The sequence below is a fragment of the Bradysia coprophila genome, unplaced genomic scaffold (genome assembly GCF_014529535.1).
Source record: "Bradysia coprophila strain Holo2 unplaced genomic scaffold, BU_Bcop_v1 contig_476, whole genome shotgun sequence".
NCBI lineage: Eukaryota > Metazoa > Arthropoda > Insecta > Diptera > Sciaridae > Bradysia > Bradysia coprophila.
The window spans coordinates 1940650-1956351 of record NW_023503727.1 but is presented as its reverse complement, the minus strand read 5'-3'; the positions used below and the strand labels follow the sequence as shown (position 1 = coordinate 1956351).

The 15702-nt window shown below is 33.3% G+C and overlaps 1 protein-coding gene across 12 annotated transcripts in view; it reads left to right on the top strand.

Annotated features, from left to right (window-relative positions):
* Nucleotides 1–15702, top strand: part of LOC119082642 (chromatin modification-related protein eaf-1-like) — a 269989-nt gene that overhangs the window by 93022 nt on the left and 161265 nt on the right. For all 12 annotated transcript variants that reach the window (XM_037192213.1, XM_037192214.1, XM_037192215.1 and 9 more), the window contains one exon: nucleotides 4835–5982. In XM_037192213.1, the coding sequence (XP_037048108.1) occupies nucleotides 5794–5982 (189 nt within the window). In that variant the 5' untranslated portion in view covers nucleotides 4835–5793. The remainder of the gene's footprint in view (nucleotides 1–4834; nucleotides 5983–15702) is intronic.

Sequence of the window (15702 nt, the reverse complement as noted above, 5' to 3'; positions counted from 1 at the left end):
TTCCACAGCAGAAAACGTGTAGTATGCCAAAGTCGTTTCTCCAGTTCCAACTATAAAATAAATCAGCAATGTACGAATCTGAAACAACCGTGAATGAATCAGTAATGACCGGAACTAAACGTGTAGTAACCGAGAATGAATGAGCGAGTACGTTTCGATAGGTTAATGTTATGTGAAACGTGTGTGTGAGTGTGGTAATTGTGTCAGGATCTCATTTATTTAATGTTAGATATTTTCGGTGTGACATCTTCTGTTTTGGTTAATTAATTTTATTTTTGGTTGTGATAGGTGACTTTAACTTTTAAATTTTAACCTTTTTCATAATGATCATAATATGAGTTTTGCAGCCACAAATCTCTGACTTCCTTAGTTCGAAGTATCGTCTAACGTTTGATAAAAAATCTTTTACTTCATTTGTTGTAACATACAATTTGTTATATAAAACCAAGTTATTAGAATCTCATCGCTTGTTTTGTTGTCTTTAACAGATGCCTAAACGTTTGTATGAGTTCTTGCAAACTGTGATGTTAGTATCGACCGATGAACACATTCATAAAAAAACGTGTTTGTAAATGAACTTCGTCAACGTTTACAGTTTGATCTAATTTTTCGAAAATCTCCATGGCTAATGTAATTAACTGAATCATTTCACATCGCAGAACTAGATTCGATATTTATTTGATTGATTGAGAAACACATCGGCGATTCAAATAAATTTACAGTCAACACCGACATGGAAATTTTACAAAATTGAATGCAATATGCAAACTGATCGTAATGTCATTTTGTTGCTCAACCTTTTAAAAAAAAAAAAAAAATTTAGTTTGTAAGTATTTTGTAAGTAAAATGATAGTACGTTCGAATACATTTCGAAATTGTTCTGGTCTGTAAAACCATTGAATAATTTCATTTGATGTTTCGAAAGCTGCTCCAAAAGTTTACCAATTTATCAATTCAAAATAGCTTCCATGTATAGACACTACAGGCACCTAAACGTATATTGCGATGGTCCTAAATTATAACTTCCATACACTTTTAATTTCCTCGTTTACCTTTATGGTTCGAAGAATAACCTAAAATCAAGCAATAAATTAGTCAATTACGATTAATGGTTAAACAAACTTGGCCATCCATGATAAATTATGTGCATGTCATACATTATATGCTTAAAACTCTCAACAGACTTGCACGATTTATTCGATGATTTAACAACATTCACCCGTTTTGAGTGCCGATAAGTACTCGATTTTAAAGTAGAAAACGCTTTTATGAAAGCTAACACAAACTAATTGCCGTCGGTGCGCTTACTTCAGTTTTTATTAAATGTATTTGATGTCGTGAATTTAAACTCTGACTACGTTTGGCACATTTAAATATAAATCGAAGGTGGTGTGTGTATGATGTGTATTCAAATAACCGAGATGTATTTAATGATGCATTCGAGGTTTAGTGGTAACTCTTTGATTTTTTTTTAAATGTGAAGTTGAAGTTTGTTTTTGAGCAAATTGAATTTAAAACCCGAATTAAATAAACTGCAGGAGCTGCTCGCATAGTGTTATTGACTTTATCGTGCAAGAGAGTTCATTGGCTTCTCTAAAGGATTTTACTTTTAATCGAAATGTTGAATCTCGTTTCATCGGTCCGTAATATTAATTTCTTCCATTCACTTTACCAAATGTGAAATGGAAATCACAAATTTTTTGTTCGTTCGTTTGTTACTAACCCAATTTCTACACAACCAATTCGAATAAAAGTGTTAATAACACGACTCTCTGTTGAACGAAAACCGCTTGCCATCAAGTCAGTGACTCTGACTTGCTGTACAATATCATTTTCAAACTTAATAAAATAATATTTGCGTTCACATTCAACTTATATAGACGATATCGACATGAGAGTTACACAGTCAGTCTCATTTCTATGAGTTATAACAAAAATTTTATTTCAATTAAATATTATAAAATAAATATTTATCTTGTCGATATATCTTTAGCGTTCGTTTTTACCATTGAAATATTATAATGCAAAATCGGTGATATAATTCAACAGATAACATTACCAATTTAATGGAGAAAGATAAAATTGAGAGCGTGAAAGTCAAGAAACTTTTTAATAATCCCGTGGGTGGTCCGGATTTATTTGGGATAGAATTAATGTGTTAGCCGGTTTACAAAACAATGAGCCAATTAAATTACGCTTCAACAAGTTGCTGAGTCTGAGATGTGGATATTTAGTTCTAGTTTTATAGCAAGCCTTTTATGGCTCGCTGCGGAAGGCAATCGTATTTAAGAGTATTTTCTTCCGTTTATGTGTTTGTTTCGATTAATATTTTTTCACTGTTTACTGTTTGGCCTTCCTAACGACAGATTGATGCAAAATCTATTACTTCATTAATTTTAACATTTTGATTTTGATAAATAAAATCGAATTATTTCGTTGTTTATCTTGACTGACATAATTTTCGTTAAATATTTTATGGGTGTGGAACAGCGCCAATATTCGCGAAAATATTTTCACGAATTTTCTCAAATTTTCGTGAATTTTCGCAAAAAGTTTTTTGTAAAAATTTGAGAAAATCGTGAAAATTTGAGAAAATCGCGAAAATTTGAAAAAATTCTTGAAAATATTTTCACGAATATAGGCACTGGTGTGGAAACACCAACACCAATCCCACCGTCCGACGTGTTCATAGCAACGTGCAAGCTAGTAAACATTCTTAGGAAACGTTCAAAATAATTCCCGGTCGCGTGAATTCCGAGAAAATTTTAATTGAAATTTCTATTAAATTACCCACTTGATGGATTTATTACCTAATCCAATATGTAACATTTAATCCAAACAAGCTTTCACCACAAAATACTTTAAGGATATTACTATCCGAGATTCAACTGCACATTGTACTCCGGTTACAACCATTTTCCAATTCGCGTTAAAATACTTTACACAGCAAGAGCAAGTGAAAAAAATCCATTTAAAAAAGGGAGAAAGAGGAGAGAGCAAAAAAAAAACTTTCTTAGTAATTCGCAACTTCTTAAACTATATGCAATTACTCGTGAGAATCAAAATGTTAAATTACTGGAAAAGTTTTTCATACAAAAACTTTCTAATCGGCAACTCTTGAGTTTTAACCTTCCCCATCTTTTAACTAATTCAAAACAGAGGAGTGTAGTGTATGGTATATATTTCTCTGTTTTTATTTTCTTTATCTTGTTTCCAGACACCATTTAAATTCAAAGTTTCATGTTTTCAGTTATAAATTACGAATTAAATTCGTACGTGTGTAATATTGCTGGTGGAAAATTTTATTCTGCACATTTGCCCGCTCCGCATATATGGCTTTTTATATTTTTCGGTGGAAAAACGAACACGAAATTTAATTTAAAATAATTAAACTGCTGTGTGTCTCTGTCAACTAAAGTGCATTATTTTCACTCTTCCATTAATCTTTGCTTTTTCATTTTTGATCTTTTTGTCTTTGTTATGATCTCGCATCATTCACGTGTGTGGTTATCTACAATAATCTCTTGGCTTTGCTCGTTTATTAATTCATTTTTATCAACGTCACTATAACAAAACGTATCACTCTGAGCTGAAATGAGGTGGTGATGATGAAAGCTGAAAAGATAGCGAAAATTACACCTTAAACATCAACGCAGTGTCAGTGGTGTTCCAAGTGCCAATAACCTGACTAAACTTACTTCCATTATAAGAATGAGTATCAACGGACGTTATGTACATTTTCAAACTTATACTGACCTTACCACATCAGGGCCTATTGCTGTTGAAATTTACAGAAATTTAGCAAAATTCACAAAAATTTACCGAAATTTACCGAAAAATTACCAAAATTTACCGAAAAATTACCAAAATTTATCGAAAATTTAGCGATACTTGCTAAAACTTACTAAAATTTACCGAAATTTACCGAAAAATTACCAAAATTTATCGAAAATTTAGCGATACTTGCTAAAACTTACTAAAATTTACCGAAAAATTACCGAAATTTACCGAAAAATTACCAAAATTTATCGCAAATTTAGCGATACTTGCTAAAACTTACTAAAATTTACCGAAATTTACCGAAAAATTACCGAAATTTACCGAAAAATTACCGAAATTTACCGAAAAATTACCGAAATTTACCGAAAAATTACCGAAATTTACCGAAAAATTACCAAAATTGATCGAAAATTTAGCGATACTTGCTAAAACTTACTAAAATTTACCGAAAATTGAGCGATACTTGCTGAAATTTACCGAAAATTTACCGACTTTTACCAAAATTTACCGAAAGAATAATAGAATAATAGAAAGTACATAACATCCGTAGCCCGGAAGGTCATTTGATGCCGACTTCAATATTTATAAATTTTATAAATTTACCAATAGTATACCCTACCACACACATTTATAATTCACACTTTTTCAAATTCCAAGAATCCTTCTCGTGAGATCGCTTTCATAAAAATGTATTAATTGCTTTGCTACCTGCATCTTTCCGCGAAATTAAACTAACGTCGTCGTCGCTCACGTTATGCCTTTAATTAGAATTTGATACTCTGCGTAATATCTGTATTTTGTAAGCAATGACATCAACAAGTAGCTGATGTGATATTTGCTCAGCAACAATTCGCTTTTATTTTGTTACTAAACAGTTGTGAAGAGCAGGTGTGTTCACCGAAATATAGACAAAACAAATGCTTGGAGTGTGTGCGTGTTAGATAGATGCTTTTTTATAATAAAGAAAAAAATTATGTTAAATTGATAAATAGACTTTATACCAACTGTAAATGTACTGTATGTAAATAACAAAAGATTTTCTTTTATTTTCCAGAATCGTTCTACCCCCCCACAGAATACTCGACCCTCAGATTTGGCTTAGCAATTGCTGCTTTTTTCATGCATAGATTCAAACATATGCTGAGTTTGCTTGAGCTTTTATTATAAAACAAACAAAAAAGAAGAAACACACAAGACGAAGAGAAATTTCAAACCGTTCAAGAGCCATCAAAACCGAAGTTAAAATCCTAAAACAATTTAAATTTATTAAAAAAAAACCAACACTCGCAAATCAAGAATAAATCTAGTCTGTTTGCCATACAAAGTATAATAAAAATAAAGAAAATAAATTTAGCAAAGAGAGAAGAAGAACATAAGAATCAAATCGAATTATCATTTAACTATACAGTGGTTTCCGTCATCATATTTAAAATTTAAAACAAAATAAATAAAGAGAAAAAAAAAACACCTAAACTAAACAAAGGAACGTCTGTTTTTTCGTTCATTTTCTTGTAATAAAACTAAAAACAAAAAAAATTATTATAATCTTAGTGCTGTTTTAGTAATATCTGTCAAAACATCACACGTTTTACATCGATAAATTTTGTGATAATAAATAAAATATAAAAAATTCAATAAAAAAAATATTTTTAATCAAATAGTGAAAAAGAGAGAGAATTGTTCAAATTTTTTATATATTTTAACCCACAAATGACATGCAAACCGTGTAAAAGATAAAAATAAAAAAAAAGAAAATTCTGAGAATAGTATTTTTGTAGATTGTTTTTTAAAAAATAAATGTGTTGAAACGCATAGCGTTAGTAATCCAATATACTAGACAAGACGATAATATATTAGATGAGTGTTTAAGAAACAGATTTAATTCAAAGAATTTTTTCTTAAAACAAAAACCCTCTAACGGTCACTCAACTAAAAACTAAAGGAAAACTAAATTTTTAAAAACTAAAATTTAAATTTAAATAAAAAAAACATTTAAAACAACACACAAAAATAATGGCATCAATGGTAAACATGAATAGCTTATTGAGTGGTAAAGATTCGCGTTGGTTGCAGTTGGAGGTGTGTCGTGAATTCCAAAGGAATAAATGCTCCCGACCGGATACCGAATGTAAATTTGCCCATCCACCAGCTAATGTAGAAGTTCAAAATGGACGTGTAACTGCCTGCTACGACAGCATTAAGGTAGATTTTGAATGCTTTTCATTTAAATTAAATTAAATTTTAGTTTATTATTAGAACCGATAGTCTACTATTAGAATGAATAGCCACGAAATGAGGGTAGATTATCGCCAATTATTTTTTGCTTTGTATATTTATACGGTCTAAGGTATCTGTTTGTTAGATTATTAAAACTTGATATTACGAAAGGGCTTGGCTCGGAATGTGTAATTAAGCATATGGCGATATAATAGCTAAATCTATTACTTCCTTTGACTACAGAGCTGGGTGTATCTGAAACAAAATCTACTACTTCATTAGTTGTAACATACATTTTTCTATATAAAATCTAGCAAACTAACCAGAGCTCGTCGCTTATTTTTGCCACAGCAGTTAATAACAGATGGTTATGTTCCTTAAAAAATATTAGCAATACTTCCTATCACCCGTAAACCTACGATCTGTGGATGTAAATATTTGAAATCATTTAAACAATCAACCTTTCCATACGTTCCGCTTCAAATGCTTCTAATATTTGTGCTAGTTACACTAAGCTTAAACTCAAAAAAAAAATCTGAAAATTTTCCGAATTCAATTTTTCATAAAGTCGCGCGTCGTCGCAAACCCAAAAAAAGTTGCCCGAAAAAACCCATCTCCATATTTAGCTCTTTGTTAAAGCAACCGATCAAAAGTATGTTAAGATCTAATCTCGTTTGTTTGTCTGGGCCTTTTGAGTGAGGCAAAAAAGGAATAATAAAAAAAAAACGAAGAAACACCAACATTGTGTCAATGTCAACCTTGCTTTATCACTGTTACATAAACACCATAAAAAACAATAAACGTGTAACCCTTAAACCTTTTTCCCTTCATCTTTGACAAAGAACGCAAAAACGCTTGAAAGCAACAACCCATATTCTCTCTCTCCTATCCCATAAAGGTATATTATGATTATGTGGGACGGTGTATACATATCTATAAGAGCGTTTTTTGTGGAACGAACGCGTCTATACACCGTCGCAGCGTTGAAAATACACGGAAATACTCGGTGTGACATAGCATATAACCCAACAGAAGGAACTTTTTACGTTTGCTAACTGAAACATCTAAAGAATGTTTTCCACCGATAAAATCCTTAGCTTCCCATTTATACACCACGCGCTCTCGTGTCATATCATATGATTTTCAGGAAATGGTATACATATATCTCAAAGAAAGAAAAGACAATTTTTTCCGACGAGTTTTTTTTTTGTGTACACACAGATATGCTTTGAAAATATCACGTCAACCCCTTACACACCATGTTATTTTTTCGTCTTGTCGTTCGCTTTGCTATTTTTATAATATTTTTATATTTTATTAAATTCACACCTTTATCGTAATACATTCGTGACATTTGAAAAATATCATAATATTATGTTCTTACGTGTTTTTATCTCTGTTCTTCCTTTTCTCCTCTTCACTTCAACATTTTCCCTGTTTTTTTCCTTCGTTGTTGTTAAACCGAGAGTATGAAAACGTCTTGGAAATTTATATAGTTGCACATTCATCGGCATTATTATATAAAGTCGTTTTTGTCTAATGTTACATTAAGGGCTAGAAGAAAGATATGGAATGCGATCTTTGACGCGCTCTCTGTGTGTGCGGGGGGGGATATTTCGTTGTAATTCAACGTACATTGTACGCGAAGTCTTTCTGTGTCTTTTTTTGTTCTTTATTTATACGTCCCCAGTCGCATGAATTATTACATTTTTTTCTGCTGCGAACGAAAATCACATTATATAACATCGTGAATTGCACCAGTGAAAGCAATTTCTGCATTACACTGATGAAATATGGTTCGGTTTGAAGCTAGGGAGATACAAAACAAAAAATTGTGGCATAAAAGTCCTGGACATCTTTGCGGAGATGGAAAAGAAACGTTACAGATGTATATATGATCCGTATCATTGTTTTTGAAGTATGAATAGGCTTATGCCATGTTGTGAGTGGTTTCAACTGTTATGTATTCATGGAAAAAAATTTCTCGCGAAGTTATGAACATTTGCGAATATTGTTTGAAAGTCGCAAACATTCATGACAATATCATACAAATGTAGGTCAAGCCTTAGTGAGTCGGAATAAGGATTTTATGGAATCGTTGAAACTTTCTTAGGATTCCTAAGTTGGGGAGGGGTTGAAGATGAATTGACCTCATAGACACTATTAGACAGACCTCTTAGAAACGGCTGCTGAACTACTATCGACTACGCCATCAAAATAAATCACGAGGATTCGTCTTTTAATCAACTCTATGTAGAAGAAGCCGAAACGGCTGGCCTACTGGCCTATCAAGGGGAAGTAAAGTCAGATTCACTGACGGTTCGAAAACTCCAAATGGAACAGGAGCTGGAGTGTATGCCCCCGAAACGGGGCTAGGCAATTCCTTCCACCTGGGAGAGATCGCCAGCGTACCTCAGGCGGAGCTTTATGCGGCACTCATGGGAGCACAGGAAACTCTGCCTATAGGGACGCAAGGCGAAGAGGTCCTTATATGTCTTGACAATATAGGAATGATCAAGGCACTCGTATCGCCCGTAGTCACCTCCAAGCTGGTGAAGGAATGTAAGGAATACCTGAACCTTCTTGGTCTGAGCAATCGGATCAATTTGGTCTGGGTACCAGGACATTCCGGCGTGGAGGAAAATGAGGAAGCAGATAAGCTGGCCAAAGAAGGCTCGGCGACTCAGGCAAACGGGCCAGAACCGTACCTTCCGATTCCCCAGTCAGAGTGTAAAAGAGCACTGGAAGACTGGGTTAAGCGTAAACACGCAGAACGCTGGGAAGCGTATAACGGAGGCGTTCACACGAAATGCTTCTCCCCTAAGCCTAACAAAAAATGGGCCAAAGATTTGCTCAAAATGGACCGAAATCGCATTAGAAGAGTAGTAGGAGCGATTACGGGACATTGCGGGCTGAATCGGCACATGAATAAGTTGAGGCTTTCGGAGACTCCGAGATGTTCCTGCGACCTAGAAGAAGAAACGGGCGCACACTTGATATGTGACTGCCCCAAATTTCTTCAACTAAGACGCAGGATGCTCGGAGACTACGAGGTGGTTCCTTCGGAAATTGCTGCAATAGGACCTGACATCTTAGACAGGTTCCTATCGGCAACAGGAAGGCTACCATGATTTACATGATGACCGGGAATGGAAACAAAGGATCAACAGATCTGTGTTTCGAGATCTTAAATGATCGTCCCAAACTGATAAATCTAATATACAGTGGTACTTATATGAAGGGTTTCTCTCGTGGTAGTCCCGAATTTGGGTCCTACAGGAAGAGAAAAGTGAAATTCGACGGTGTTTTGGGAGTTGTTGTGGTTTATAAATTTGTTTAACAAATGAACATCTAGATTTCTTATTTTAGAATTTCATTCTTGTTGCGCGTGCCTTACCAAAATTCAAAAAAAATCAAAATCTAGATTTTCAATTGTTCAACGAATTTCTTGTGTAACAACTTGAAAATTAGAAAACATGTCGAATTTCACATTTTTTTCCCTGTAATCAGGTTATGGGCTTACCCCCGTCCAAAATCGTGATTTTTCAACATTCTGAATAGCAAAATGTATGCTAAAAAACTTATAAAGCACAACAGTCAGCGTCAAACACAAGGCGATACTGAAAATAGATGTATTGTTTATGTCGTAAAATACTTGCCATTTGTGAACGTTTAATCGTCACGGATTCTTATCGTCTTTCTATGGCACATTACGCGTTACAATAACATTCAAATATCTTCTTTTTAAATTGATCTGCGCGCTGCAAATAACACACTCAATGATTGCAAGCTATCGTTAGAATAAATTTCGTTTGCAAAATAAATGACACGAGAACATAAAAGAATATTTGAAAAAAAGAAAAAAAAAACTGAAGACAGAAAATCGAATGTCAAGCGCATTTTCTGTGTTTTATAATACTTGAACCCATTTTACATACATCGCTTTGGTGCATTTAAATTCATAACATAAAATAATGACATAAAAGCGATATTATACAAATAAGAGTCGGAGCAGTTCTAACATAAAAACATAAATAAAACTGAAATTGTTGAAAGAAAAATTGGATTTCAAAAAAGAAGGAAAAAAAAATCTCCAGTCAAGTATTGTAAAACTGGAGTGGATATGAATAAAATTCACTTAAATGCATTCTGCAGTTACAGCATTTTTATAGTTTTCCACGAAAGATATAGCGCACAGGATATTGGAAAGCAATGTATTTGTGAGAAGATAAATTCTATTTAACGATAGTAAAGGACTATGAGACTAAAGGGCATGCAGAAGAAATAAAACAAAAAAGAATTGAATGTAATGTGCCCACATATTCCTAGAAACTTTGGCCAACTACATCCAATGAGATACATTAGCCCATGAGTTTTAAGTAAATAAGACACACGATGACTATGAAAGAGAGAGAAATCCACAATTACCGCAAGACATAAACAAAAATATTAAACAAAACTGCACAGAATGTGGCTACGATTCAGGATTTACAACGACCACTGAAACAGAAATATCGAAACGCTTCAAATATTTTCAAACAATTCCAATCAAATGGTTAAACAACCGACACTCAACCCGTTACATTCGTTAAATCTGCTATGTTATAATACCGAGATCGATGTTATAAAGAGAACCTTCGCCATTAATATCGAATAACATTTCATGGTGTTTGCGATTTTCATTACAATAAACAAAACAGATTGATTACAATTTTGGTTTAAAACCAGTCCTTAGGTGTGTATGTACAGTATTTATACGCGTCGACTCATTTTCGGAATAGCTTCTAAAACACCCAGCATCATATTTAGCGTCAAAGCATCGAGCTATAATTTTTCGATAACCATAAATGTAGACATAACGAAGCTGTTTGCACAATATGGTGGCACATAAATCAATATTTCATTTATCTAATGTCTAATTAATGAAATTGAAAATTGAGTTTTGTCAATAAACTGAAATGGACTGAACGCCGGGACTTTGCCCATACATAATAATTGGTATACGATTTGTTGCAGCTGTTAATGTTTGGAAATGTTTACTCTTTCGGCCATTGATCGCTGTTTTGCACGAATGTTTCAACGGTCTCTTCTAATCGTGCACATTTATGGCGTTACGATTATTTTGCCAATTACGAACATGTTTACGCTCCTCCAGCAAGTTTCTTCGTTTGTTCAAACTAATTATCTGGTGCTGGTGTTGAAACAGAAAATCTTTTACTTCATTTGTTGACCCACAATTTTCTACATAAAAGAGGGTTCAGCAGAGTACATCGCTGATTTAAACATGGTTGTCGATAACAGATGATACCCGGTTTCTAAATGTAAGTGGGTGGTCGTTTGACATTAATGTGATGATTTTTGTCACATACTCTGATCATATTCTGATGCCTATAGGACTCTGTGGACGCCAAACCAGAATAATTAATTGCCGAAATGTTCCAATTTCCAAATTAATTTCATAATTTGTACAAACACTCGTTCCAGTAATGTTAAATAAATTGGACATTATCTATTAATGCATCAATAACATTTCCATCCATTCTGGATAGACCGCCGAATCAAATCATTCAAAATAATTTGCACAATTTATTATTTAGAAAATATCCAACGGGTTATGTGAACATTATTCGCACCATCTATCTCACGCTCTATCTCCCTCCGTACCATCTCATCCACACACATAACTCATGCTTCAAAACCTATTAAACACACTAATCCTTCTCTGCAAAACTATTAAAATGTTCGTTTCCAATATCTTGTTTCAAATTCAAAATTATTAATCCAATAGTGTTTGCTAAATGATGGTAGGGCTTTGTGCACATAATGTATATTAAATATAGACGGTGTGTGTTATGTGCATTGCACTCATTCCGGTACATATGATGTAAAGTTCATTTATTTTTTACATATAACTCTATCGCTATAACGTACCCTAACATTGAGATGCATTTAGTTTTGTTGCATACTAATAATAATATGGGAATCCGAAATGTTATTTTAGAGAACGGTGTGTTTCGGGGTTAATGATAATGTACACCATTTCGAGCATGGAATATGAATAATTTTCCGAGATAATTTTCTCTCACACACTTTGTTCCATGAATTTCATTTAAATGGTTAATTAATCGAAACGTATATTTCGATCAGAAAATGACTAGCACATTACTGAAAATTATTAGTTTGCCTTTTTTTCCATATATTGAAGGCAATGGGTTAATTGGACTTTGATTTTAATCACGATTTGCTCATTAACTGGAAATGAATAAATGAACAAAAAAAATGTTTAGTCTAAACTGAACATGTATAACATGGTGAGACATGGGTCATTCAATATCTGACACTTTGTTGTTACTTTTACAGCCTGTAAAACAACAAACAATTTGATTATCAACTTTATGATATGACTAATAAGCCATCATAAACGCTAAACATAAAATACAGCTAAACGGACTGTGAGTGAAATTAGCAATAAATTAGAAACTACTTTGCTATCTCATATAAAAACCCATTCGATTTACCAATAAATGTAAAAGGTGCGATTACCTCTATACACATTTCAACCACTGATCTCTGGCATTATGTACTGTAACTCAAACGAATTTTACCAGCCCAGAGAATTTGAAAATCACTTCACTTAACACATTGTGTCTCGGTTTTATTCAATTCCATTTTCAACCTGTAATCACATCAGCCTGCCTTTCGAAATATCCATTATCAGGCTACACACAGGCAATATCTCAGATTTAAACAAATTCTTTATTGTACACATGTAGGCCCCGGAGGCAATCTGTGAAAGTAGGCGTAACGAAGACTAACACCGACTTAACATGAATATCTTATAATACGGTAGGAATAGGCATATGAACGAGCTGATTAATAGATCTCCATTTTTGGTTTTAGTTTGAAAATCTGTTGTTCCAATAATGTTATTGCTATCGTTGTGATACAAAAAAAAACTCTGCAACTAAAGCTGATTGGTCTGCTATTCTGCAAATACATTTTAAAACAATTGCTTCAATCAGCGAAAAACGAAAAATTGCCCTAGGTTACCAATATAATAATCACGAAATCTGTTACTTCTTTTGTTAAGGGTATTAGCTAGTTCTGAATGTAAAATCTGTTACTTCACTAAGTTTTTATATCAGTTCTGCTTTATAAGACCGGATTAGCTAGAGCTCATCGATTATTTTCTTGGTGTTTGTCGACAGCAGATGATGTATTGTAAGTGAAATTTTCTTTCCAGAAATCAGATTGAAATGATGCGTCCGAAGTGCAATAGTGCAATAGTCACAATTTCATAGAATCAATTCGTTAAAAATAATCTTTTACATAACAGGGGATTAAATGTTGAAAAGTGGAGTTTTCGTGTGTATTTTTTTGATCCGAGGCGAGGCCGAGTCACTTTTCATCCCTAGGGTTGTAAAAGGTAATTCAGCTGAATTTTTGAAATTGTTGGTACAAGTTCTCACTTCTGATAGACCCCTCACTCTCACCTTGATGTTTATTTTCAAAATCTGATTATCAAAAATGTATTTCGACTTTTCATTTATGTATGGAGGGAGATAATATAACGTGTGTGTGTGCCGTTCAGCTTAAATACGGAACGAAAACTTTTTCGTTTTGTACATAAACAATTATGTCTTGGTATAATTGAAGCCTTTCATTAAATTATTATTTGATTTGATTCCGTCTAGACTGTGTGAGGGCGACGATAAAGAGCTCTTGAATAATAAATAGAATTTGAATAGTATGGAATGATAAAATTACACGCCGAAAAAATGTTTGAGTTAAGAAATATGCCAAGAAATGAATGCGTTCTTTCTCCGAAAAAGTTCGCTTTATGTGCTTTCGTTATTTTGCTGTACACGATTCACTATTTAAAGTTTTGAGCAACAATTATGGTTTTATGCAGTGGTCGTTGTTGTAAGGCTTTCGAAGTTATTCTAAGAAATTCATTTTTCATTGAATTCTTTTTCAAGTTTAGTTCAAGAACAGTCGACAATAAAATTGTTGAAGTAAATAGAAATACTTCAGACGATGGTATACAATATACGACAAATTCTCGTGACATATAGGCACTAGTTGGCATACACTACACATTCCTACTTTGAATGTTACATGCTCGAGTTAAGTTAGATCGAATCTATTACTTCTTTTCGTTGATGTTTTTGCGACAGATTGAAACAGAATCTTTTACTTCATCAGTTTTAACATACATTTTTACTATAAAAGACCGAAATCGTTGGAACTCATTGTTTATTTTTGTCGAAAACAGATGATGTATCATCTATCAGCTATCATGTTTTCAGTTGTCGTGTTCGTCTTCACTGCCTTGAAAATCTTCTATTCGTTCACATAAAATATTTAACGTTCAAATTGTGACATAAAATCTCCTAATCCTCTCTACTCAGCTTTGTTCGGTCAGAGGGTTTAGATCACCAAGTTAAAAACGTTTCAAATAAACTTTGTTCCATCATACACCCAAATGTTATATCTCTTTTCTGACATTTTCTATTTGATTGATATGCCAACCGTTTAAAACATTTGTGCTTTAAAGGTGCAAAGCAGTCTTGTTTTCCCTATTCTGAAACGCACGAACAACTTTTTCTACCTACGCACACATGATGGATACACACAAATGAATGCCTTCGCAAGATATCATCAACTACACTAAATCAAATCAAAATAAAATTTAAATTGGTAAGGAGAAAAAAACCGAGCGTCTAAATAACAATTATTTCACATTCACAGACTGTGTGTGTGATAAATGTGTACATTTTGTTCTCGCTAACGCTAACAATGTCCATTCATATAATTAACTATAAACTAGTAACAATGTCAATGCGTTCAACAACTCGAAACGATGATATCACTTTTTTTTCCGATTTTGTAATATTTTAATAATAAATTAGAGAAAAATCGTGAATTACTGGTGTATGTATCGTTAAAGAGCTGTGGCGTGAACGCTGCATAGCACTCACAATTTATTAAATTTTTCCTGTTGCTTTAAATGGTAAGATTGATATAATGATGAATAATGTGGCTTGTGGGTGATTGATTATTGAACTTCGGTTTATTGTAGTAAAAAACTGTTTTGTTTTTGTGACGAGTTGGCTAACGTAATTTTGCGTAATATTTGTGATTCTGCGACCTAAACAGCCGCACTTAAGTGAACTGAAGGTTTCATGTGACAGACGAGACTACAGTCATGGGAGAACCATCAATCAGCTTAATTTGAACTCGATTGATACTTTGATCTTTTCAGTTATGCTACACAAATGTTTGAGTAATTGCTCTACCGAATGATTTAATTTTATTCAATTCTAAATTGATGTAATAAAATTTAGTGTACGATGATGATAACAAAATTTTTTTTTATGACAATGGAATCTAATTGGATGCTAGCAATGAAATTTAAAAATTTACAAACTGTTGCAACAGGGCCGGTTTATTAAATTAAAATTGTATGCAAATTGGATTTGTAAAATAATACCAACCGTCGTTGCTAAGGGAGATGTATGTGTAACGGGTGCAAAATTTAGTTTATTTCTCTATCTATTGCGTCACGTACTGTAAGATTTTGATGACATGCTCTGTCTAACCTATGCTAAAAGGTTTTTTTGTGTGAATTAGATTCCAGAACTTACCTTCAAACTTCTCATTGGCTAAAAGACTGTTGAAACTGCTGTTAAACTATGCACAAAC